Source organism: Serinus canaria, chromosome 3 (assembly GCF_022539315.1).
Source record: "Serinus canaria isolate serCan28SL12 chromosome 3, serCan2020, whole genome shotgun sequence".
NCBI lineage: Eukaryota > Metazoa > Chordata > Aves > Passeriformes > Fringillidae > Serinus > Serinus canaria.
The window spans coordinates 56,321,064-56,348,160 of NC_066316.1; the positions used below are offsets into that span (position 1 = coordinate 56,321,064).

Here is a 27,097-nt window from a genome sequence, read left to right on the forward strand (position 1 = left end):
AAAAGTGCAAAGCAGTGTACATTAGGTTATACAGCAAGGAAGCACAAAATAATCACATTAATTGGAGAATTTTCACTCATATCTATATAACCATTATACAAACAACATAGTAAGGAGGCTTTCATTAAACTTGTATGAATCTATCTTTAAAAAATCCAACACTGTATATTCCATCTAGTGCCTTGCCTTTGCAAGAGATTTTCTCCTTCTTTGTCAGTACAGGAGCACAGAATATAGACAGAAACCCCTGCCTGGGAACACTTTCTATTTTCAAGTAGACACCTAGAATCCTCCTCAGAAGTAAATGAAATGCTGAAAGCAGCATCCAAGACAAATTTTAGGTTCAAGCATAAAATTTTTTCTTCCTCAAGTGCACAAAATTCATTGCTGCCAGCCTGTCCAATGTTAAAATATTTCTGCAGTGTTTATCTATCCTTTCTTGGTCTTCTACTTTCCTGTACCCTTTTAGCAACCATGACTATTACAGGAATAATACATTCATGATTAATGATCAAGTACAGATAAGGTTTAATCACAGATAAGCTGAATATGAAATCTGGAAAACTGATGCAAGCAGCAAATGTGAGATTGTCAGGCCAAGATTATCATGAGCTGCTCTAGTAATTTTCCCCCTTCATTTCCTTTGTAGGTTATCAGCACAAATCCCACCATTCATGCACTGACAGAAAAAATACGGAAAGTGATTTGTCCAGTGTGACATGGACAGGAGTTCCAGCCTTGCGTCTTAGCGACCTGACTGAATCTTCCATGAGGAGAATGTTCCTTCACTTGATGTTGGCATCTGACTGATTCACTACTTGGGCACCAAAGTAACTCCTCCACACCTGCAGGCAAGCCTAAGCCTACTTCCCCCAGTACACAATTTTTGTTGTAACACAACAGATCTAACCTGAACACAGCCTTACAGACATGCCTTCAAACCTGTGTTCCACTCCCAGAACTTTTTGCTCTTCTAAGCTCCCATTAGGCTTCTAAGGTCACCACACATTCTTGTATTACACAATTCCCTCATAACTTATCCATATCTGAAGGGAAAGAAAGAATGAACTATCTCCTTTTCCTCTCAGTCAAATAGCAGAAACTAAGAAAGTCTGCACTCTTCACTCAGAGGCCAACCATGCCTAGTGTTTCTCATGAACAAGTAAGAGCCACTGAGCAGACAGGAGTTGGATGTGCTTCTCAAGGGACAAGTGTCTGTGTGTCATGCCTTAGCTGCTGGCCAGCCAGGATTGCAAAGGTCTGAAGAGAATGAAGACCAGCAGGGGAGGAAGGGAAACACATGGGGAATTAAATCAATGAAAGGAAATGGCTGAAAATTAGTGACCATATGCTTATTTGAGGACACCTGTGAACTTGACAGTCTGCTCTATGACTAGTGGGAAGCTTTGCACCTGTATCACTGCAAAGCATATGGCAATATGTGACTAGATAACTAGATAAAACTGGGTCCCTTCTACAGCAAAGCCCCACCTATACAAGCCTGTCAGAGCTTGGATGAGGTGAGTTTCACCCTTTGCATTTACAGTCAACTCTTAAGCTATCAAAGTGCACGACAAATTCAGTCTTTGTGGGCGGTCCATTTTTGATCACAGATAGACCTCCAGCTTTTATCTCTCAGATGCATATTCCTAGATCTGTGATTTGGGTAACAGAGTGTGGTTAAAGGTAACTGGAGTAAGAGGACCTAAGGAGCCAATTTATTTCCAGGCAAAGGTCCTCTCTTCCTAAACGGTATTTTCCTGCCATCTAGTGGTACAAAGGCAATGGTTACAAACATACTGGGGCACTTCATGTGTTTTCTTGCCAGTTAGGAGCAGCTAGGGATAAAAGAAAAAGACTGTATCTACAAAAGGTCAGGGGGAAGCTCCTTCCATATGAATAGACTTTCTCTGAGAAGCTAAACTATAGAATTGCATTTATGTATCCAGCCCTTAGAGAGAAGAGCAGGGGTGCCAGGTTAGTCATGTAGTTCATAAACTAACTGAAAAAAAAGAAAGATTATTTAAAACACAATTTACTTTTTTCTTACAAAAGGCATTTTAATTCCGGACAGAGATACTGCAGGCAACAGTGTCTCCTATTACATTAGCTGACTCTGCATAATCCATGCAGAAAATAGTATTTCCCCACTTAGCTGCTCACAGAAGGACTCAGCTCTCCTGGATCTAAGGGACAGGAAGGAAACACGTTCCTCCCACAATACAGGTCTGCTGCATGATTGTGCAGGTGAAAATACACAGTCTTCAGTCAAGAGAGAGTCTCATGCTCTGAGGGAACGCCCCACAGACAGGAGACATTTATGCAGAGGATCCATCACCATCCATAGCTGCTCTCCATGCAGATTTTCAGAAACCAGTCACCTTTATCTGCCCTGAACCACCACTGAGATGCAAAAACCACAAAGTGGGAACCCAAAGACAACTGACATCAGTACAGAGTTAAAGGCAAGAGAATTCTGAGGCAATTTTTGATTTAGACCTTGTTGCAATCTTCTGTATTCAATACCTGCAGTTGAAAGTGTAGTCTCCTACAAAACAGTGTGAATTAGATAGCAGTCAAGCTGCATTGCTCTGTATTCTGGGTCTACCCAAATTTATAACACTGCAGTCTCATATAGACTGAGCACTGTGCTGGCTAATTACAGCATCAATTACAAACTGTTTTCAGCTGCTAATCAAATGATCCACAGAATATCAATTACGTGCTAAAGAAATTCTCTACTAATCCCAAATAATTACATTCTTGAACTTTGCAATTTTTTCATCAACAATTTACTAAATTAAATGGGAAGGTAATATTCACATAAAGTGTTTATTCACTTTGATTTGCAGGAAAGAAGGTGCCTGCCAGATTTCTGCTGGCAGTTAAAACAGACAACAGTCGACAGGAGTTTGCTCTAACCTTTGTTTATTACCTCATTCATAGTTGTGTTTTGTCATCTAATTATAAACAGATAGTACAACAAATCCAGCTAAAAGGAAGACAAACTTTGGAGTCAGAAGGACTTTTAGCTACACATCTAATGGAGTTCAGGTACTATACCCACACAGATTTTAAAAAAGTGCATAAAGATGGATATCTTGCTATTGACCTGTGCTCGCTGTTTTCCTGACTCTTCTGCCAGCTCAACACAATTTGCATAGTTCTCATGCTTGTTCTTGTTCTTGAACACCATGCTTAAAGCTCAAAAACTACTTATAGCAAAAATGTACTGTGAGGTGACAGATGTGAAATGAAGGACAGAAAAGAAACTGAGGTCAAAACCATAAGAATAAACCATAAGAAGCAGATATTATTTTGCTGCTGTTCATTCATCATGAATGCACTCAAATTGTACCAGGTATCAGGGAGAAGCAATAGTTAGAGGTTACCCTGCATAAAACATTCCTATCTTCTGCTGAGAACTAAGACACTTTTTAAGAATCCTTCTGACCTTAGTGCTTTTTCCTAAGATTTATTCCTGGGAGAGTGGCAAAACTGCAGCCAGTTAGGAAGCACCAATCTGTATGACATGAGGCAAGAACAGTTCTGCTGTTCCACAGTCCTTATCTATGCTTTATGTTTAGACATACACCTCTTAGACACAGACATTCACATGTGCTTGCACAGCCAGAGTTAGTGGTCACAACAAGCAATATCCCTGTCAGGTACCATCCATTGACCTCCTCTGATTTATGATGCTGTCTAGCAAACAGAGACATTTGAGGGCAATGTATTTAAGGTTTGTGCATTGTGTTTGTCTCTCAGATCTCACTGAGCCACTGAGATGAGCCACCATGCCCTGTTCAGTGCATAACATAACCTTACTGAAGCACAGTCTGGAATCCTACATAGAGATGATCAGTTGCTGCCTTGACATCCTGGCTAGGAGACAGTTTGGATATACAATTTCTCATTTCAAGGGCGGTCTGAAATACAGTTCATCATGAAACAGATCCTAAATCTACTTCAAGTGATTATTCTTGCATATGCTGCTTTGGTCTCCGAAGCAGTGAAAGAAAATAATCACAATTCTTTTCATGCATCTTGAAAGTTAATCAAAATGAGTCAGTATTTTCAGTGGCTTTTGATTTCTAAATAGATAATTTATTTATAAATATTTCAAGTATTCATTTTGAAGTTTTTCTTCCCTTTTCGGGACCAGCTGCTACTAAAGTTAATTGATAATTCACCCTAGTTAAAAGTTGAGGATGTTCTTACTTTATACCATTTTTCTGTAAAATATGTGATCACTTAACATTTAAATTTATAAAGCTAATGTCCATCACTTTGTTTGTTGATTATGCCACCTTTTGGCTTTGACCAATATTTATATTTGACTGAATTTAAAATTATTCTTCTCCTATCATGTGTCCCATCTCCATTTTCTGGCAAAAAGGGAAATGGAGATCAATATTTAAGAATGAGCCGCTGTATTGTGTTAAGTCTAAAAAGTACCCTGAGAAATAGAAGGCCCTGTACCAGAGGAGTGCTTTCCTTCTTGACAGCAGCTAAGTCATTGCTCATTAGTAGCTTTAACACATAATTCCAAGAATGACACAGATTTTTCAAGGGTCACTTAGTCTCCTGAAATTTAGTCAGATCTAAATTTAATGCATACCAGTTCACAAGCAGGAACAAACTGAATGGCCAGTGTAGGAAAGCTCTTTTTCTCCTCAGCTCTTTGACTCCTTTGTCTGGGCACTTAGCATTGCTTAATAGTTGTGGCTTGTCTTGCTCTGTTTCTTTCTTCTTCATTCATAAACCACAAAGAACTAGTTTACTGGTACACCAGTACTGAAAGCAAACTAAGATCTTCAGACTGAAAAAGAGGTGACTTATATCACATCTCATATTTATTTGCCCCAGGAAGGCAAAGCCAGCAGGTTGTTGTTAACCCTTCCACTTGGTAATGCTACTTGCATAGAGAGATTTTTCACAGCAAGCTGCTAGGGAGTATATTTCTCCTTACCCAAGAGTGGTACCTTGGCATAGTCCCACAGAGAATTGGCTGTGACAGCCTTCTGCAACCTGAACGAATAATTACTATCCTATGAGTGAGCTAAAAGAATAGTTTGAAGATATTAAAAGCCTTCTGACATTTAAACCATTTGCACTACAAAAACAATGACACAAAAGCTTTATTAAAATCCAGTGCATAATCTACAGACCCATGTCCCTACTGCATAGACAACTGAAAAATGAAAGGCAGCCTGTTAAAGCAGTTCCTCTCTTTGAAGCATATCTGTGCCTCTTGTGGGTCTCCACAGCTGTGCTTTTGTCTATCTGATTCCCAATATTCACACATTGAGCCTGGTATTTACAGGAGGTGCTCCTCAGGATAACTTCACCAATGCTGTCACATTGTAGGGCAAAACTGTTGGACTCTGGTCTCACCCTTTCAAGTTGAGTCACTTGTGGTCTCAGCTACAAGATCCTGCCCTCAAGTAATAGACAAGAACTTACCCTCAGGCACAGGGCAGCTCCTCATAAAAACTCCCAAGAGTTCTCTTAAAAATCCTTCAAACACCTCATCACTCAAAAGTATGTCTCAAAAAACTTGACAACTGATGCTCTGGGGTCATGGTTATTATCCATCTTGCCGATCAGCACTGTTTTCCCATGTCTTACACTGTGTTACCTGGCTCTTGGAATGCCTTTGTTGTTTCTACCAGAACTAGTTCAACTCAGTTCCAATCTTGTAGCTAAGTTAATATGCATACACAACCTGGAACAGGATGTGTATTTAACTGCTAACTTGCTGCTGCACTGATTCAAGCTTCAATGACTTAAATTTGAATGGAACTTTTGCCCAGCTCTCATGTAATTAAGTGTTCTCATTATTTACACTCCACAAGCACAGGAGAGTTCTGTCTATATGTGCAAAGGCTTGGCTCTCATAGGTACTTGATATAGGTAATGTTAGCCAAAAAAATAATTAAATTCCTTGAGAGTTCTAAGTCATGAGTACAATGACTGTTCTGCTTCGACTAAGCTCAGGTGGGTGGAAATCTTCAAAAACAATAGAGTAGCCCAACCTCTTCCTCATGATCTCCATGGAGGTCTCATCAGTGACACAACATGATGCCAAGGCTGAGCCCTTCCAGAAACAAAAACTTCTTAGGACTTGCATGTGCTGGCAGAATTAGCATTTGCATTTTTATTTCTTTCAAGTCTTTTGCTGAGAGCAGTTTATTAATGCTGTGGATTCATGTTTTGTCAGTACCTGGCATTCAAATATAGCTGATCCTGCTTTGGAGTGCAAGCTGGATTATTTCTCAGTATTGATTTTTCACGGGCCTATGACATCTATGTAGCAATTAAAGAAATAAATCAATCAGATGCTGACAGCACATCTACTTGCTTAAATGTCTTTGAAGTGCTGTAGCTTAATCAGAGCAAAACCACAACCTGAGGTAGGGCCTTGTGTGCTTTTGTTCATCTGGGGCTCACAGCACCAAGTTGATACTTCCTCACACTCAGAAGCTGCTTTACTTTTATTGTACTAGTGTGAATTTGTATTGTAAAAAATGCTCAAACATACAACTAATAAATTATAGCCTGTTACATCCCTGTGGGCCAGCTCAGACCCAGTAACTGTGCCTGGGAACAATTATTTCTGCCAAATTAAAGATAACAGCACTTTGTTTTGAACTACTTGTAAAGAAGCTAAATACTGACAACCTGCTATTTCCATCAAGCAGGGAGCACTTAGATGGTTACTACAGCCCAGCTAATTCAGGGGAATCTTGAACTTGGTCACATAACTGTGGAGGAGATGGGCATAGAGACCAGTGGAACAGAGCCCTAGTTCAAAAAATTTCTGCAGCATCATTTGGGTTCTGGCTCACCTGTCTTGAAAGGAAGACTGTGGAGTGTGCAAGGCGGTGCTGCCCCAGGAGCAATGCTTCCCTGCCTCATGGCACGGCCAGCTGGCTGCAATGCTTACCTGCCTCATGAACACCAGCTGCAATATCCTCCAGCTCCCTGTTCAAGGGCAAACTGAAACCAGCACCAGCTCAGTCAGCCTTGCAGTGGGAGGAGATGGGCACTTGGCCGTGGTTCCAACAAATGTGATATTCATTCCTTTAATTGTCATCTGGATTGTCATGCAACCCACCGTGTTGCACCTGATTTCAAGAGCAAAATGCAGCCCACCGTGTTGCACCTGATTTCTGGCATATTTCAGACAGTGAGAGTCCTTAAATGCACACAAATTTGTCCACACAGTTCAAGGAAGAAAGTTCCAAGAAATGGAGAGAGCCAGCTGCTGTCTGTAGCTACCTGATGGAGAGACACAGGGACGATGAAATCAGACATCTCTTGGAGATGGGTGGCACCAGGCCAACAGTCAATGGACACTAGTGAAAACATGGGAAACCATTTAGATAGCAGAAAACATTTAGATAGGAGAAAAAACATTTTTTACCTTGAAACTGAGCAAATGCCAACCAGGTATCCCTAGTTAAATGTAAAACAATTTAAATGCTCACCTTTGCTTTATTCAACAGTGTACTGCATGGAAAGGCAAAATTTATTATTATTTAATTGTTTTTTAAGTAAAGACAGTGCACTCATTAGAAAACAGTGGCAATTCCAAGCAGGCTTGTCACAACAGGAGTACTAACATGATTTACAAAGGACTCTGCAGTATCATCAGCAGTAGTAATACTACTGAAATATTTCCATGTGAATAAGCATTCTTAAGGGAGGGAAAAAAGAAGAAAAGAAAAGAAGAAAAAAGTAACTTCTTTTACTTACATTTCGTGATTCCAGAAATGCTTTTTGGATAAGAATGTTTCCCATCTAGTAGGTATCAGGGCTTGAGTTTTCAAACTACTATGTGTATCTTAGTGTCCAGAAAGAACACATAGAGGAAAATAACAAGCATTAATCTTCTTTGGTGTGAAAAGGTATATTGGTATATACAAATGTTTGTTATTGTGGCAATTTTTTGTGTATTTTTTAAACTGCTTTGGTTCTTGTGTTTTTAGTTATGAAACCACACTAGAAATAGTCTTATATATGTAAGCTCCTGCTTTTTGAAACTGAATCAATTTAGTAAAGTTTCTCTGAGTGTCATCTATTTTGCAGACTAAGACAGAAACAATTTATTTCAGTAACTGAGAGTTTATTTCTGTAGGAAAAATTGCAATATGGCAGGGAATCAGTCCTCCCTCTGTTGATGTGAACTCTGAATTAAAGATAGTACAGTAGTACCAGCAGGTACAAACTGCTTGTGAAGGGACATGATGGGGCAAGAGCAGCATCTGTATAGAAGGAAAACTTGCAACAGTGACTTTAATATGTATTCCTGATAACTGGGCACCTGCAGGTGATCAGCCTTGGCTTCTTGGCTTGGTTCAGCTCATCCATATCTCCCTTACTAGTTTTAAGACCTTGACAGTGTGTAGATCCAGGACTTACTTTTTTTTTTTTTTCTCTTTTCTCTTTTCTTTTTTTTTTTCTTTTTTCTTTTTTTCTTTTTCTTTTTAGATTTTGTTTGACTGTAGTTACAAGAGCTGATCTCAGACTAGGCCTGCACAAGAAGCTTCCATAGCTGCCATAGCTGTACCACTGAGAGCATGAAACAGGCTAGTACAACACAAGAAGACATTGCCATATCTCCTAAATACCAGCAAAATGGTCTGTCAAAGAAGAAAACAGTTTTTCCCAGTAGGTGACAGAGGCATTGACATGGCCAAAATCTGGACCCCTGCAAAACTTTATCCCCTCTACTTTCTTAGCTGACAAGTGATGGTAAATGGGATTTGACTTGTAGAATCATAGAATGGTTTGAATTCAAAGGAACCTTAAGGATCCTATATTTTCAGTCCCCCTGCTGAGCCTTCAACTAGAACAGGTTAGATTTCAGATAAGGAGGGAGTTAACTCAGAACACAGAATATGCTGAATTAGAAGGGATCCCCAAGCATCATCGAGTGCAGCTTCTGGCCCAGCACAGCACCACCCCCAAGAGTCACACCGAGTGTCCAAGAGCACAGTCCAAATGCTTCTTGAACTCTGTCAGGCTGGTGCTGTGGCCACTTCCCTGGGGAGCCTGTTCCAGTGCCCAGCCACCCTCTGGGTGAAGAACCCCTTTCTAGTACCATCCTAAACCTCCCTGACACAACTTCAGGCCATTCCCTCAGGTCCTTCCTTCACCGTCTTCATTGCTCCTCCTTTGGACACTCCCTAACAATTTTATGTCTTGTACTGTGACATCCAAAACTGCCCCCAGCACTGGAGGTGAGCCCGCCCCAGTGCAGAGCAGAGCAGGACAATCCCCTCCCTTGCCTGGCTGGCCATGCTGAGCCTGATGCCCCCAGGGCATGGGTGGCTCTCCTGGCTGCCAGGGCACTGCTGCTTCCTGTTCACCTTGCCATCGACCAGGACCTCCAGGTCCCTTTCCGCGGCTCTGCTCTCCAGAATCTCATCCCTCAAGGACGGCTGAAGCCAATTTGGCTGAAAGTGCCTGGCGTTGGATGCAGCAGAGATGAGGGTGCGGAAGTATTTCCCAGGACGGAGAGCCTGCAGGAAGGACGCGTCTCTTCCAGCCTTTCCCCTCTCGCTGCTGGCGGAGCGGCGGCCCCACGAGGGGGCTCTGCCCGCCCGGCATCGGCAGCGCCAGCCCTTCCAGCGCGCCGCTCCCGAATCCCGGATTGGGGTTGACGTGCAAGCACCTCCCGCGTGTCAGGGTGTCTAAAGCAGTCTCGCTTTCAGGGTGTTAAGCTGGTGTAGTTGTAGGTATAAACAGGATAACCAGAATTGCAGTTCCCTCCAGGGGCACGACTGATAGCTACCACATGATCTAACTGTGCCTGGAACACGTACAAATAAATGGTAACAAGAAAATTATTTGTATGCCGTGTTCCTACTAAATTTCCCACAACCTGAGACACTCGTAGCTGCAATAGTTTAAGAAAGTTTCTGAGAATCAATCAAGCAGAGAAATCCTACCATATAGAAGAAAAATACCATCTTTCTATACACAGTAAACACAGTAAAGGGGAAGTGACATTTAAACAGCACACACTGGCCAAGATAAGATAGCTCAGCTTGACTTCTTTCTATCTTTTAATACAACCTTCATTAAAATTCTTAAAAAAACTGTATAATGGCAATCACAAAAGTATAAAGAAAATATTTCTTCCAGTTCAAGAAGAGGTCCGTCCCCAAAATGCATCAGAAAAATCAAGTGATGAGATCATTTAAATGCCATGGTACATATCCCCTGGAACAACACCCTGGTCAGACAGGTAACAGCAGCTGTCCAATGCACAGTGCTTGACTGCCCACTGCTGTTAGTAGATTACTAGCACAAAAAGAAATAGAGGTGTAAACAGCCGGAGCCACAGCGACATAGGGGGACGATGCACAGAAACAGCAGTGACAACTTCAGCTGTCAGCAGGGTTGCTCCCCTTCCCCTGGCACTGGGCTCACATCACCACCATGATGTCTTCCAGAGGCTTCCGAGTCAGCGCAGGCACAGTGGCATCCTTCTTGGGATAGCCAACAGGGAGCAGCAACAGGAGCTTCTCGTTCGCTGGCCGCTGGAGCAGCACCCGGAGCTGGGGGCCGCAGTTCAGCGGTGTGGAGGTCACCGTGCACAGACCCGCGTTCTGCAGCAGGACAGACAGCAACAGAGAGACAGAGGTCCGTGCTCTTTGTTTGTAGCGGTTGTTCCCACCTGCCCTGTACACATCCTTCTGTCAGCTAGCCCAGACATTCTGCTTTGTTAGACCTGCTGCAGCCTTTGGAACACCTGATTTATGAACAGCCTCAGTGGCACCATAAAGATGCCTGCCCTGCTTACAGAGAAGTAGAGCAGTTCTCCACCGCAGCAGCAGCAGAGTCTGTGTGCCATGTCTGTGTGCTGTAGAGCCAGCCTGCCTGCTGTGCCAGTGTGATGGGAATCCATGGCCACAGGGAAGTTGAGAGGCAGTTGTGGGGATGTGATTGGAATGTCATCCCATGGTGCTGGTGGTTGGACTAGATGATTTTGAAACATCCATTCCAAACCAATCTATTCCCTGATTCTACAATCTGGCTCATACAGAGAACTATTTCAGTTCTTGCCTCCATACACCTGGCAGGAAGATGCCTCACAGCCTTGTGAACACTTGAGCTCCTCCTCAAGAGCTGGAAGTTACAGGGAGAGGGGACACAGGCTTTGCCTCAGAAGTTGTCTCAGGAGTCTGTTGGCATGTCTCACAGTGGCCATTATTATGGATTACATCAGAATCCCAAAATAAGTCTATGTATCACTCTTCCTCTCATTCAAAATCTGACAAAAACCCTAACAAATCTGGGCAAACAATAAAGAGCTGACATCATCCAAGGTGTGATCACACAGCTGAGTCACTTCCTGAGAGCTGCACATGTGGATTTCAGTCTCTCTGTCTACTCAATGCAAGCATTTTGGGAGGCTTTGAGATACTAGTCAGCCAGGGAGAGGTGCCCAGGCAATGCACCTGTCACGTTTAGTAATCTCTATGATCTTCTCAAGAGGAGAAGAGCTAATAGTGATGGTGCTGAATGGTGCCTGAGGTGCAGCAATGCACGAAAGAAAGTGTCGTTCAAAACAGAATGGAGGAAAAATGGCAGTGCCTGGTAAGAAATTGGCCTAATATAAGAGGAGGCACCTTGCTGTTATCTTGCTGACAGGCCAGATTAACTATCAGAATAGCTTCTCTATTTAACACTTGTGTGAGTACATCAGGTACAAGAAGCAGAACTGAGCACTGAGAAACCGCTGAGAAAATCTAACTGGCTGGTGTCAAACATGCTGGGATTTAGAGATCAGTGCACTTTCAGAAATGCCTCAGAAAGCGTGATTGAAATAGTACAGCGTGTTCTGTGGAATATGTCCCTGATTTTTTTTCAGCATTGTGTACTAAAAGTGGTTTGGTGTCAAGCTGTTTTATAGGGATTACTGAAAAGAAGGGGCCAGTGTGGCACCACACAGTCGTGCTTGGGTAGTCTGAAGAGCCTGTCAGCCCTGTTAGCATAAGGCAGAAACCACAGGGGCTGAAGCCTGTGCCGAGAAAAGAGCGACAACTCTGGAAGCTACATTTTATTTTTCTTCCTGTTAACCAGTACTGAGGATAGGAATCACCTTCTCAGATGTAGACCTGTGTAGAAGAACGTTAAATCTCAAACTAAGACATATTGCCAGGAATTGGAGTAATCCAGGAGGCTGAAAATGTTAAAATCTAACCTGAGTTCCACTCTCATTTGGGCAGAACGGTCTTGGTAGGTAATCCAAATTAATATATGGACTCACAGTATGTTGGTTCTGTCAACGTACCTGCAGTGCAGCAAGCAGGATACCACAGGCAATGGAAACACTGATTTCATTGTAGTAGTGGGTCTTCTTTTTGCCATTTGGAAGCCGCCCATATACCTGCTTGAAAATGAGGATCAGATACGGAGCAGTGTCCAAGTACTCTTTGATCCAATTTGTTCTGCAAAAGAATGTTTAAGACATTTATTTTGCAACCTTTCCACTTTCCTGTAAGTTACATGTACTGTCTGCAAAGGGGCCCTTAAGGTACATGACAATTAAAGCAGTAGACTAAACCTTAGAACATTTATTGCAAAGGATTAAGTATTATCAGCTTAAATAGAAACATTTCAGAAAGAAAAAAAAGCTTGAATAGAGTTCTCAATTTTAACAGATTTGGCTGAGGTGTTGATGTGCTCACTCTGAAGAGTGGAATTGCATACAAATAAGAGAGAGTTCTTGACCTCTTATCTATGAACTGGCCTCATGAGCATTTGCCTTTGTGATTATTTAATTCTTGGAATTTTGCAGATTTGCCTGTTACCAGCAGTACCAACTTTTTTATCATTGCAGAAAAGCCTGGTGTCAGAAAAGTTCAAAATTTTTTTGTTTTGGTCTAAACCTAAATACATTCCAATGGAAAAAATTGTTATTCTGTTCCTGGGTATCTCATCCCTTTTACAATTAATTTGGTTCCCAATTTCTTAAATAACAATCATGATACAGGATTTAGACAAGAAAATGAATGCTTTCTACTGTTGTCACTCAAAACATAAGAACCTCTGCATTTAGTTGTTTGCATAGCACATAAATTTGCATAGCACCTAAGCACCTGAAAAATAGTAACATAATCAAGCAAGTAGGGCAAGTCAACCCTACAAAGCTTTGTGCACGTGCTCCATTTGACAAGCCAGGACTCAGCAGACCTTGTGTGAAGTTAAGCAAGTCTGTCAGACTTGGGAGAGCATTTGGAACAATTTTATATTAGATAATTCAGCACTTGGATAGGGACAGGCCTTGGGGCTCCCTCAGTTGGTAGCAAAGCTTCCAGTGACTTTGGGAGCTTGGCTTTGGCAAACAACAGAAAAAATCTGGGACAAGAGTTTCAGCCGCAGAGGTTACGTAGGAAAAAATAATGATGGAGCCAAGTGCTTGGAAAACTTTCAAAACAGAGAGCATGAAATCCCTTTTACTGAAAGCAATTTTATGAACCAGCCACCAAGGCACAGTTCTACATATATTTAGAAGTTTTTGTTTCCAAACATAGATGTTAGACAAACATTACAAGTGTCAGGGAGAAGAAACAGAAAATTATAGAAGTCTTTCCTACACTGAAACAACAGCTGTCTTCACACCCCTTAGGTAATTGACTTTTCATACCTCAATCTTTTCAGGTCATTAACCCATCTGTCTCCCATCCTTTTTTTGTAGTTGATTTCCTCTTCTTCTTCTACAATTTCACGAATCTTATGTTTTAAATACGGATCTTGCACTACCACAAAGGTCCAGGGCTCAGTGTGTGCTCCACTGGGTGAAGTACCTTCATACAAAACCAGGGAAAAGTAAAAACCCAGGAAGGAGGGTGAGCAGTGAGAGTTATCAACTCTTCCTTGTGAGCTTTTAGGCTGACCAACAGAGCAATGGGAAAGCAAGTGAATGAGATGGGAAGAAAAGGACTAAGTTCTGGCAGACAATCCTGTTCATTTCTTTCTCAAAGGATGTGAAATCCCATTGAAGAACAGAGGTTAGTCCTTTCATACTGCCATCTTGCAGGAAGCCAGTGTTAAGGATTTGTAAAAAATTCCTTTTTTGGTGGCTCTTATGATGAGGCAGTAATATGGTGCAATATATATGAATGCAGTAATGTTATTACAAAATGTTGTACCAAAAGCAGAGCTCTGTCTGAATACACAGTCAACTCTGACATGTGGTTTTAGCTAAGGGATGAAAACAATGGCTTTCAGGAAAACAAGGCTGAGTGACCACCAGCAGGAACCTGTCACTGACTGACAAAGATAAAGAGCTGTACAACACAGACATCTGCAATAGAGCATACAGATTTGAGTTTGTTGTCCCAAAGACAGCTGGTGTTCATAGGTGTGGACATATTTATGATATATCTTATATATATTTTTTTTATATATATATTATATATATATTAGATCTGTACTTGCTCACCCACCAATACCACTGGAGAAATATTTTAACTGCCTAGAGGTTAAAAGCCAGAAGCTGAAGAATATATATCTGCACAGGTTCACAGATATATAGATTAAAAAGACTGTTTAGAACAACTTGAATGCCTACAATACTAAGGACTGGTTTTAGTTCAAAAAACACTGAATAAGCAGCTTGAACTCTCTTGATATATGAAAATGTTTTTATATTGTGAACCTTGCCTCTCCTCAGGTTTGGGTAAAAACTGGTGGCATTCATGCTTCCTTTTGTTTTCTTCTTCTCTACAAAGCCCAAAGCTTTCAGGGGTACTAAGTGCTTCATCTGCACGCCAGGCTTGTTTGCTTTGCTGCATTTGCCAAAGCATGCTCAGTGTTTTAATGATGCCTAGTTAATTAGAGGGAGATGGAGACTCTTTACAGTGCAGTAACAAAGCTGCTAACAGTTCTTAAAGGGAAAATAATGCACCTCAAATGTGGAGATTCTTTAGATTATTAACCCTCCTAAAGGCTACTGAATTTTCTCTAAGGCAGCTTGGGAATATTTTCTATAGTAGCAGCAGCTGGCTCATAGAATAAGAGAAATCATGAGGGTCAAAACCACTCCTGGCTGAAGTCGATGTTACTAAGGCAGAGATGAGATTAGGCCAGGACATGACAGTAATGATTTGAAACACATAAATTCTCAACAACAACAACAAAGGTAATCCATTTCTGACATTCAGTCAAATATCCTCTATTAGGATCCTCAGCATAATACTCCAGTCATATGCACCAGGGGTCTGGCACTACTGCTGGAAGGACTGGAAAAGGTTTTTTGTTCTAGACTGAAATTCTTTCTCTTTATTAAGCACCAACCATTTATGTCAACATATATTCAATATGTATGAAATATTTTGCATGGCTGAGACAATTTAATCTATTTGTTTGTGGGGGGACCCCAAAATGCAAAACCCACACATGATAAATATCATCATCATAATGCCTTAAATTTTAGAGCATGTGAGGTACATATGGCTTGACATTTTTGAGAAAACACTTCAGTATTTCTATTTGAAAGATGTCTTGATAAACCACATATAAATTTAATTTTAAATAGCATCTTTTAAAAGTTGAAAATTAAGTTATTTGTTGCATGCTGTTGAAATGCACTTCTTCCCTTATGGGTGAACTGCAAATACAGAGAAACTGGGAGTACTCCAAACCAGTCTCTGACATATAGTTGTTCAAGCTGAGTAATTTCCAATCATCAATGGGTGCTAATTCATTCCAGCTACAGGTGAATCTAGGAAATTGGTAGGCAAAATTCCAGTTCCCTTGGCTTTTCCACACCACCTTTTCACAGTTACACAGTTGAACAGCAGTGCTGATCCTTTTTTTCCCCCCAGACCTTGAACCACTCAGTACCTACCTGCTGTTCTGATGACATTATCAATAACCTCCCTGGGGACTGGCTCATCACTGAGAAACCTGACAGATCGCCTCTTATTTAGAAGCTCATAGAATGTCTGTGACCTCTTAATCATTTCAGCCTCAGAGTAGCGCTCGCTAGTGAAGGGGACATGGGCAACATTTTCTTCAAGTCCTTGCCACTCTTCCTCACCCTCTGCAAGAAAATACAAGTGCTTAGGGATTTTTATTTTCTGGAGGATGCTGTTGATATCCTTGGCGCTCACACTGTAAGGCACCACTGGCATACGCTGCACTTGTACACCACTGGTAAGGCAAAATCCGAGGTTCCCGTTGACACAACTCATTGATCCCCAGCTCCAGCTACTGAATAAACACCTTGTTTAAACACCAAGAGGCAGGAGGGTCCTGACCTGCCCTAGCAAGTGTGATACACAAAGAAGTCATTGCCTTCTCCACTTCAGCCTGCAAGCCTGCCTGCAAAAATGGGTTACAAGCTGAAACAGCATTGAAAAAGTGGACAGGCTTCCAGCCCAATTTTCTCTCAAGTAAATGTGAACATGTGTGTTCCTTCTTGAGCTGTTTAATAAGGAAAGAAATCAATTAAATTATTGAAGTTAAGGAGAGAGCTCCACTACCAATATGTGTAAAATCTCCTCTGAGGAGCTGAATGTCAACTTCTTCCATATTCTTGTTTCATAGCAGAAATTTTGCAAGCTTTGGCTCTGCAGAAATGTGACTTTGTGGTTAAGCTCTTTGGTTTCCTGATACTTTCAGCATAGGAAGAAATGGATGCCAGGCATCTATATTTAGGATAACAACTTATCAAATGTAGGATATTGTGTTTCTTGGCTTTAATTTAAAAACTCAAAATGATTCTCCATTTCAATGAAATCTGTCTGTTTATAACACAAAATGAATCTTCTTTTGTCTCTGAGGCCTTTTTCTCCCCATATTCCTAGAATCAGCATGGATATAATTTTTTGCAGCTATGATGTGGAAGTTAAAGCCATTTAAATGCTAGATTTTGACTAGTCAATAGTATTGAGCAATCTGCTACAGAGAGCTGAGTCAGGAAAAAATATTCCAGCTCTTTTTCTATTGCTATTAGGCTATTATTCCCAAATCATAGCAACCTCCAGCAAAATTCAAACAGCAATTACTTCTATGTTTTAGTAGTATGCAGTTGCCTTAGAGACCAGGCTGGTTTTTTGTTCATTTTAAAAGCAGTGAAATATTCACGTGTGGCTCAGCCTGTGCAAAGGGGCAAAATAAATCCAGTTTCATAAGTTGAATCTAAACTGAACGGTTCTGGTCCCCAAACCACAAACATTTGATTTTGTGTTCAAAGAATTCACCCTGAGAATTTGTTTTGTTTAGCATTTCATGCCTGTGTTAAGCACTCTTGGTCATAGTCTGCAAGGACCTGGCTCCAGGTTAATGGAAAGCAGTGAACCCTTGTAAAAATTATTTTAGTGGTCATCTTGTGCAAGCTAAAAAAGTAAAAGGGTGCCTCTTGATAATGTTCCCTTTGTGATTTACACTTGGTAAAATAGTGAGTGCTTGCTTGTTTTGTGTTGGGGGGGGGTGGTGGTTTCCTGTGTAATTAGAAAAGAAGTGAAGCTGCTGTTTGGTCAAAAGATCTCAATATTAAGGTGAAAAATGAAATGTGCTTTCAAACATTTTGAACATGGGATAAAGGTGAGAGGGCTAATGAGAATGGAAAACCTCAATACACTCAACATGGGAATACTGGCTGAAGCAGAAAAACCTAGTTCCTGTGCAGGAACTGACACACAAAATCAAAACTCTCCTGGCAAATTAATTTTCTTAAAATAAATTAATCTATTATATATTCTCTTCCATCATGTGTCTACCATTCTTTCTTAGCAGTTAACATTATCCATATGCTAACTTTAAATCATTATCAGCACCATCTGTTTAGTGCATGCTCTCTATAACTCTAATTGCTGTGTTGAGACACACTCCTGTTTGTACAGTCACGTTCTACAATACCACAAGTGTCTTGTTTATATCTCTTTGTATTCCACCACTTGATGGACAGCAGACATCCTGCTAGCAAGTCTTTTACCTTGTTAGCCACATTCTCAAGATTGCTATCAATTCCATCAATTGCCATTTACAGAAGTCATCAAGCTTCCTGCTTTTTAAGTAAATCTGGAATGGTTTTGGCTCAGACACCCCAAATGGAATCTCATTTTAAAAGTACATTTTTCTATCACTATCAGAAATTCCTGTCTGGATACATTTTAGGATGATAGCTATGTTCTTCCCAGCAGTCCATATGGGAGGTTATAATCAGCTTGCAAATCACGTAATAAATTTTACCTCAGTTTGAAGCATGAGTTCTTAATTAAAAACTCATACTGGGAACAGTGAGTTGTCATTTCACTTCTGTTGGCCACTTATTTTATCTACACTGACACTTCTCTTGTTGCTGGCTTCTAGTTGTATGTCATTAAGACATTTCACTTTTACTCTCCTTGGTTTTATGCAAAGACCACTAGATAATATTAACAACTGATCCTGAGACTGATCCTTGAGAAACCCCAGCCAAGACTACTGCATTTGCTTTCCAAACAAGTCTCTTCCCTAGAGAATTGCTTCCTGAGCACACAATTCTTCTCTAACTCTCTTTTGCAGTGTAAAGACATGATTCATAGGAAAAAAATTCAGTGTATGTAAAGAAAGTTTTCACATCTTTAGTCTTAAATGCTGAGTAACTGATCCTGTGGGTTCTTTATCTGATTAATGGCAGACTGCTGCAAAATGGGCCACTACAGGAATCCCAGTAGTGAATCCAGCCCTGAGCTGAGTGTGACTAATAGGGAACTAAAAGAGATGGATTACCCTACTAGTGGGTTATAAATAGTGGTTAGCAGGCTGATCCTGGAAACCTCAAGAGTGGGTCAGGGATCTTAAGCAAAAGAAGTACCAAGCTGGAGAGGCACAGACCCTGGAAGAAAGAACCCAGCATCAAAATATTGTGAAAAGTATCTCAACTGGAATATAGTTGCAGAAGGTTTCTTATGATCTTAAGAGAAATAGACTGGCTGTTATATAAAGAGAAAACCTAGTATAAGGAAAGCTGAGAGGTAATCTGGTTGCTATCCATAAACCATGGGAGAGTATATGCCAGGGCTGGAAGTGAATCCTTCAAAACCAAGAGGTTGGAACAGATTAAACAGGTATACAGTAGTATTAAATAAGTTTGGGCAGGCAGAAAGGTAGAGGAGGGTTTTAAACCTATACTAAGAAATTCTGGACCAGCTTTTTAGCAAGGTTAAAGAAAAGGGGTCACAAAATTTGAGTTATCATGTTCATTCAGCTGATGACAAGGCTGGCTGCATTTGCAACAGCGGGGAGATACACATGGTAATGCATTGTGTCCATCTAAGTTCTGTGCTCCTAAATGATACAAAACATGAACTGTCATTGGAAAGGAAATTTAAATTGCTACTGCCTCATCCATGTCAGTAGTAGTATTATTAAGATATGGGAAGTTTTTGAAACTGGGGAGAGAATAAATGCTTTTAAGTGGGACAGGTCTATTAAAGGAGTATCACAAGCAACAAGCAGAGCATTTTCAGGAGGAATGGAACATTTGGGACTTTGTGTGTTGTTTTGTAGTCCTTAAGTAGAGTGTATCATCAGTGTCCTTGCCAATCCACAGCATAACAATCTCTCATTCTGGATCTTAATATAAATGAGGAAAAAGGTTAATAATATAAATGAAGAAAAAGGTCATGGGATAGATGGGCATGCAAAAAAATCTGAAGTAATGCCAGTTAAAGCATTAAACAAATGGACTGGGTGCTTTGCACTTAACAAAAGTACTGGGTTTCTGGCTGCCATGAGAAACATCCATCTCTTCAGCTGTGGAAAACACAACACAGACAAGCTCAGGAGCACTTAGCCCTCACCATTCCACCCTTCACTGCTGATAAGTGACCCTACTGAGTCTGCCCAAGCAGTTCAGCTCCTTACACTGAATGCTCTGCTGCTCAAAGGTATGTCCTTCTCATGGGAAACATCCCTGAGGGTTCCACTCCAGGGAAGGCTCGTGGGGCTACAAGTGAGGTCAGTGCTTTTCTGATTTTCTAGCTGAGTGCTTCACCCTCTCAGCAAATAGACTTTGCTTTGGTCAGGGACAAGAATCAAAAGACTTGGTCCTCAGCTGCACCTTCCTGTTCAGGGGACTGCTGAAAATTCAGTTTGTTCACGTGGGGCAACCCCAGATTCTAGCTTTAGAAAAGGCCTTAAGAATGTCACCTTCATGTTACCTAACTCAAATTCTCTTCAGAGAAACTTAATCTTTAAACACAAGCCAGCCAGAGACGTTTAAGTAGAACTAAGCTTGATAAAGTAAAATACATTAATAAAATAACAGAATTTACACAGCAGGTTAAGTATTCTTTAGTATTTAAAAAAATCTCTTTTTACATCCATGTTTCCATTTCAGCACCTAGTGCAGTCAGTGAAAATCTTAACACTGACAACAAGTTTTGATCCTTAATTAAGGCTCTAGCAAAATAGCAGATCCTTACTAACTCTTTTTCTTCTCCTTGCTATTCTTCTCATTAAGGCTGGGCTGAAGAAAAATTTTCCTATGAATGATGAAATTATTTTAATATTTCTAGAGCTAAAAGACAGAACTATTTTACAAAGACATTGGTTTGAATCACACACCACTGAGGGAAAGGTCATTATTTGTTACTAAAAGAAAAATAGCAAGAAAATTTAATATTGGATGACATGGTATATTGAGAAAGGTTTTATTTAAAAGTAAATAAAACTTAGTAAGTAAATAAAAATTAGCAACAGTACCAACATGTTTACCTGTCAAAAATTTTTTGCAAGCAATTTTTTTGCAACAAAAACTAGTGCAGTTTTGAATTTAGTACCCGAATAACAGGGAAAACATCTAACAGATAAAAGACTAAAATTTTATATATGGAGCTGTGGTAGTGAGGCTCCTTGATAAGAGCTAATAGATTTGTTTATGTAAAGGATCTAAATTTTTTAACTGATAGAAACAGCTATAGTCCAAGATGGTAATTCATAGATTATCATTGGAACTACCCTCAGGAATTCTAATTTGCAGCAATTTAACTGAAGTAGTAAGCCATTAGTGACAAGGAAATTATGGAATAATTTTATACAGAATCTATTTTGCAGTGGACAAAAGAGGATACAACAGGTGAAGTGATTTGTAAAGAAATTTTATATATTTGGAATATAGTCAACAGGGTTTAAACCTTTCTTGGTATCAACTCTTTTCAGATGATAAACAACACTAGCTCAAAGTACACTGAACACTGAGAAAAGAGCTATAATAGTTGTTAGAAATAGGTCTATATGCAGAAGGACACTGTAAGTTTTAAGATTCCTAGAAGCAGACTGAGGAAAGTGCTATTATGGGGGAAAAAATAACCCAGTCAGACTCCTCAACAAGTCTTTGAAACCAGCTTGAGGAAGAAAAAAGAAAAAAAAGAGCTGCATTTAAGTACAACTTTAAAAAATTGATAGGAACAGAACTCTGTAGATTTTTATTTTACAAAGACATAAAGTGAGTTTATGGAGGATAGTTAGGAAGAAAGAAGAAGGAAGGGTACATTTTTAGCTTAGACTTTTGTCCGAGCTGTGAATCAGAAAAAGCTAATGACAACAAAGGGCATTCTGCACAGGTTCAAATACACAGCTGAGGGACCAGATTATCAACACCACCACATTTTGTTCTTAAATATTTGATCAACACAGCTCCCAACAAAGCTGTCATTGACATTCTCAGAAGCTACAAGGGGAGGACCTTTATAAAAACAGTAGTAAACCCATTTCCAACTTTATAGCTGTGCTGAGACCAAACATGTACCACTGAGTGATAAAGTGAGATGACTTGCAGAGAAACACTCTGCTCACGTCTTCCCTTTGCTGACACTAATATGGCCTGGGAAGAGACTGTGGGGAATTCAGCAGGATCTCCTCTCTTTCCTTACACTGTCCATAGAGTCCCTCATAGGTCTGAGATGTGCTGTACAGAGGAACAGACAGGAGTCTCTGAGAATACATTTTATATATATTTTTTTGCACTCTGATTCGTGGGGTCTGGAGGGAGTAGACCCCACAAATGAGTGACATGACATGAGGACTGCCTCCCTGACTGGGAGCTGACAAGCTCAGGGCACAGCAGCAACGTTGCACTGAGCATTGATGTCACTGTGGAAAAGTCCAGAAGACTGCACCTCCTTTATTCATATTAGCAGATAAAATTCAAACAACAAAAGTGTTTGGGATAAAATTTTTCTTACCTTCTTCTTCTAAGGGATGGTCAGTGCCATCTTTTAAATCTTCATCCACCAATGGGCGAGATGGATGCTTGCTTTTAGTGTCACATTTTTCCTTCTCTCCATTTGTCTTCTTCATTATTACCCCAATCAAAACACATATGATGGCTATAAATACTGGTGTGAGGGAAGAAAAGAGTGCCATGACTATGGAGTGTGGAGCCTTTCTTCCACGTTCAGTAGTTTCTCATGAAAAGGAGAGGGAAGAGCAGCAAAGCAGTCAGTAAAAAGGGGTGGATTCAAGGTTCAGTCCTCTACCCTATCTTGCTTCTACTTTTCAGACACCGCCCCCACAACCTCATCTGTGATGGGCTCCTGCTGTTAATAAATAGCTTCTGCAGTTAAAAAAGCCACCAACCCCAGGTTTATATATTTTCTGAGAAGAAACCTCTTACAAACAGCAAGCAGAGACACTGACCATACATATAAATCCTGTTGCGTGCAAAATAAATTAAAAACCCCAAGGTCTTTTCAAACTCCAGACTAAGGCAAAAGACTTCTCCCCTCTTATTTTTATTGTTATGGTCATCCCAGTAATCTTTCTTGTAACAGTGATTATGAGAAGAACCAAGTGGGAATATGACTTTTAAAAACTAATGACCGCTCTTCAATGTTTAACTCATAAAATTAACATTTTACACGTATCCCAGGAATTCAGAATATCACCAATCACAAGTCAGTCTGCAGCACCACCCTCAGCTATATCAACGTGTCAACAGAACAGAGAAGTAAAGGGGCAGCATTGCCTCTCTATAAAGCATGGGTGAGACAATTCACAGAGCCCTGTATTCATCCTGGCTGTTCTGGGGGAACTGACAGGAAGAATTCAAGGAATCAAAGTAAAAAATATGTGAGGGCTGCAGTGGATTTAAAAGGCATGTTTCAGCATCTTGTAGAAGATTAAAAACCGACAGGGTGCTGGTCTAATCCAATAATGGTTAATGTCTAAATGCTTAACCCATTTTTACCTCAGCCAGGTGCTTGGGAAGTGAGCCACCACACCAACACTGATTTGCTGTCTTCATCTGGGGCTGTTGGGGCACACTGGATAATGAAATGTCAGATGGCAATGGGTGCTGAGGGCTGTGCTGGAGAGCAGGGTGCAGGAGTGCTCTATTTATGCAGTCACCAGTGTCCATCAGCTCTTTGTAGCCCCTGCCAAGCACCATCCTTGCCAAGCCTTATCTCGTGCCATACAGGGCCATTTCTGATGTCCTGGCATCCATGGCAAGATAATCCACATTTTGAATAAGCCCTCCCAAGGTAAGTGGGAGCAGTTGTGAGTGTAGCCATACCAGGAGATGGTGAGCTGGCACCTGCAGGGGGTCACAGCAGTCCCCTTTCCTCAACGTGGAAACCAGGGCACAAAGGGGAGAGAGAATTTGGGGTATGCACAGGTTCCCTCCTGACAGGTTCTCAGTCCATGCCCTACCACTCATGCCTCTCACCCCACCAGTGAGCAGCACTGGGCTCAGCCTCACTGGTCGCATTTGACACTGTCACTCCAAGGGCTCCCTACCTTCCAGTGCTCCAGCAGATACTGCCAGCTGCCTTGAGGATTGGTCTCTGTGTTGGGAAGCACAGATTAGTGACCCGGTGCTGCACAAAGAGAGGAATGTGTGCTCACACTGGCTGGCCTGGCTGACAGTCCAGACATGTATCCTCTTTTAACACAAGCTCCTTGTGCTAAAAGGGCAAGATCAAGTGAATTGCACAGCTGTGCACATATTGTCCAGATGTGCTGAGAGGCAAAATGAAACTGCCTCAAGGCTTGTACCCAGGATGGGCTTTCTCAGCTGCCCAGCTCAGATACAGAATAAATACTTTACTGCTGTTGCACTGCATCTTACCAACACACAAAAGCCCCAGTTCCTGTAGGTACCAGTCCCTACAGGCAGTATTTGGGATCTGTGTAAGAAGGGTGGCCCCAGCACCAGCCAAGGGCCCCAGCACAAATCCATCAGAGCTGTAATAGAGAGGACATTAGAAAGTTGTGCTTAGGTTCCTAATTTAATCTAATACAGTAAAGTTGTCAATAAACTTCCATCTGCCTCTGGCTAAGAGGACAATTTTCTTGAAAATCCAAGCCATGAGCCTTGTCTTTCTTACTTTACAGTCAATTTGTGACCTGGGACATGTGCTTGGGTCACTGTTTTGGGATGCGTGTATAAAAAGCCCCAAAACAACTACACTCTATAGGAACAGAAATAATTATGTGGGGGAAAAGAAAATATGTAAATTTATCCTCTTTCTCCTTGATTTAGAGTAGATATTTAAACTCATTTGTCCCACCTGCTGGCTGTCCAGTCCTGAGGAGAGGTACTTTGCCTAATCCCAATTAGAAACATTAAATTAATTCATGAGAATAGAGAAGGAACCTGCAATTTCATCAGACACATTTTCAACAGCCTACTCTGTGGCAAGGGAAGAAAACAGAATGTGGTCTGAATTGCACTGACTGTTTCTCCCACAGGGAATGTATTAACCTTGATTATTCACATACACATAAATTAGGATCTGGATGCTCTGCAGCTGAGAATCCATCCTATGAAGAGACAGGGCTGTGCTGAAAGAGAGAGAAGCAATACAGAAGGGTGAATTATGTTGTTTAAAATAACTACCTCTATTTGCAATGCTGGAAACTTTGTAATAGCTCACTGTTCAGAATAACTTTGACTTCCCTGGAGGTAATAATAATTTTTCTTTTGTAGAACAGAGAAAGAAAGAAAATTAAAGAAAAGTCACTTTTGTATTAATTTAAGCAAAATCTGTTTGGTGTTACGTATTGAAAATAGTTGGGTTGCATTTCAACACCACAGCCTAATTTGTTTAATTAAAACCTGAACTGGTTTAAATAACTCTATATTGTAGGCACTTAAAACAGAAACATGGTGATGTCTTGAGGAACTCTGGGAAAGTTTGGGTGGAAGCAGTTAATTTTTGTACAGTAGCTTTCAATCAGTTTTTCTGTTAGATTTTTTTTTTCAATCCAAGCTTTATAAAAATGTGATTAATATTATCATGGCAAATTCAAGAAAATTTATTTCAATTATTTCTTCTGTTCTACAGTAAACCCTAAAAAGTAGCAGCTGAATTTTTGGGGGTTTTTTTGAGTCTCAAAAAAGCCAGGAGAAACTTTACAAATAACCCTACTCCTAGAAATTATTGGAGCTTTTCTGACCAACATGGAAAGAAGTTAGAAAATGTTGACAGAAATACAACAATTGCGAACATCAAAGTACTCCACTATTACTGCATGAAAAACATGTAAGCACTCCTAAAAGGTAGACCTAAAAAGGCCATCATACTAAAAGCTTCTGGTCCCAAAATACTTTAATATTTCCCATTAAATTCTGTGGATAGCTGTTGTTCTTCTGAAGGAAAAAGGAAAAAAGTACTCTAGTGTCAAATACAGCCCTTTAATTTTTATTTTTTTCCTCAAAGAAAAAAGTTGTATTGAGCAAATGCCAGTAGTGGATGGATCCATGTTGGGACAGTCACACAAGGATCACCCATGGGCAGGAGACTGTCACGGGGTGGGCACGGGCACCATTGTAGCTGCAAGGATGTTTGAAGCCAACAAATGACACCTGCTCATCACACATTTTTACTTTGAGAAGTGTCTTTACTAGAGAACTCTTAGGGCTGCAGAAAATTAGTAAGATCCAGACATTCAAAAAGGGATCCAACACATCTATTCAGAGTTGTTTAACTGTCAAAGGCAAAGTATGCCTAAAACACCTAATTTAGGAACTCTGAGGCTTAGGAAGGCATATGGAAGGAGGGACCACTTCATGCAGTCCTTTGCCTTAGCCTTCTTGTTTTTCCTAATCAGCTACCTTTGGCCATATACACACAGGCTATAGCACCTGATATCCTCACATGGCTAGGATTTGGTATGAGAAGTTGTTGTGGTGTAGGAATGGAATTACATAATTTAGTACTCCCGCTAAAATGAAAGCCACAACCAACTCCCCTCCTCCCTCTGCCTTCAGTAAGACAGACAAAGGCAGGTATCCATAGTTGAGATATGAAAAATTTACTGGAAACAACAATAGAAAACTATGTTTCCTTTTTGCCCATCGGTGGGAACACAGTTGGTATTTTGCTGGTTTTTGACCATGTCCATGAGAATGTGACAACATTCATCCTGCCATTTTACTCCAAAAACCTGAATTTCCTGAGTAGGTTCTTTAATCTTACTTTGTTTTATGGCAGAGCCAGCCTTCAGGAGGACCTGGGTTATCTTCTCCCCTTTCCAAAACTTCCTCTGCCACATTGCTCCATACAATGATGTCACCAAAGAACTGCAGGTGTTCTGGAGCCTCACAGTTTTCCAGTGCAGCCTGGATCAGTCCATGGCAGATGGTGGGACTGTGCTTCCACCCCTGGGGGAGTCAGTTCCAGGTATACTGCACTCCCCTCCAGGTAAGAGCAAATGAGGCCTGCATTCTGCTGCCAGAGGAGTGGAGAAAAATGCATTGGCAACATCAACAAGCCACATCATCCTCCTTGGAAGTGAGAATCCCTTATTTCTGCCTCCCCTGATGAATTGCATGGCATAGAGTAACAACCTAGGCACACCAACACAGCTCGAGGCTCTGCCACCTCGTGGCTACAGCTAAAAATTAACCAATCTTTGGCTGAAACTAGGACAGAATCTTCCTATTGCAAAAAGCAGATATGTGTTAAAGAGAACAGCAGTAGAAACAGAAGAATGCTCACAGTGAACATACAAGTGCAGGGTAAGATGAAGGAGGTATTTGCCATAAATACAGCAAGAGTCTGTGAAAGAAAACATGGTTTTGGGAGCTGGCTATAATTCCCATTGCAAGTGTCCTTTGCTGAACATCATCAGTTAC

The 27,097-nt window shown here is 40.8% G+C and overlaps 1 protein-coding gene and 1 long non-coding RNA gene across 2 annotated transcripts in view; both read right to left on the reverse strand.

Annotated features, from left to right (window-relative positions):
• Positions 1-7,364, reverse strand: part of LOC127059457 (uncharacterized) — a 36,802-nt gene extending 29,438 nt beyond the window's left edge. The window contains exon 1 of the long non-coding RNA XR_007777332.1: positions 5,467-7,364. This is a non-coding gene — a long non-coding RNA (uncharacterized LOC127059457). The remainder of the gene's footprint in view (positions 1-5,466) is intronic.
• Positions 7,365-8,452: 1,088 nt separating this feature from the next.
• On the reverse strand, positions 8,453-22,479 carry IYD (iodotyrosine deiodinase). Its single transcript, XM_009095268.4, has 5 exons — positions 22,200-22,479; positions 15,872-16,066; positions 13,667-13,826; positions 12,311-12,467; positions 8,453-10,622 (listed from the first exon to the last, which is right to left on the reverse strand). Exons 1-5 carry the CDS (start codon positions 22,378-22,380, stop codon positions 10,440-10,442), a joined length of 876 nt encoding a protein of 291 aa, XP_009093516.3. The 5' UTR covers positions 22,381-22,479; the 3' UTR covers positions 8,453-10,439.
• Positions 22,480-27,097: the final 4,618 nt, after the last annotated feature.

Coding starts and splice junctions, on each gene's coding strand:
- IYD (XM_009095268.4), bottom strand. CDS start 22,380: ATGGCACTCTTTTCTTCCCTCACACCAGTATTTATAGCCATCATATGT. Junction 13,827..15,871: donor TAATGTCATCAGAACAGCAG/GTAGGTACTGAG, acceptor TTTTGTATGAAG/GTACTTCACCCAGTGGAGCA. Junction 10,623..12,310: donor TCCTGCTTGCTGCACTGCAG/GTACGTTGACAG, acceptor GTCCTGCTGCAG/AACGCGGGTCTGTGCACGGT.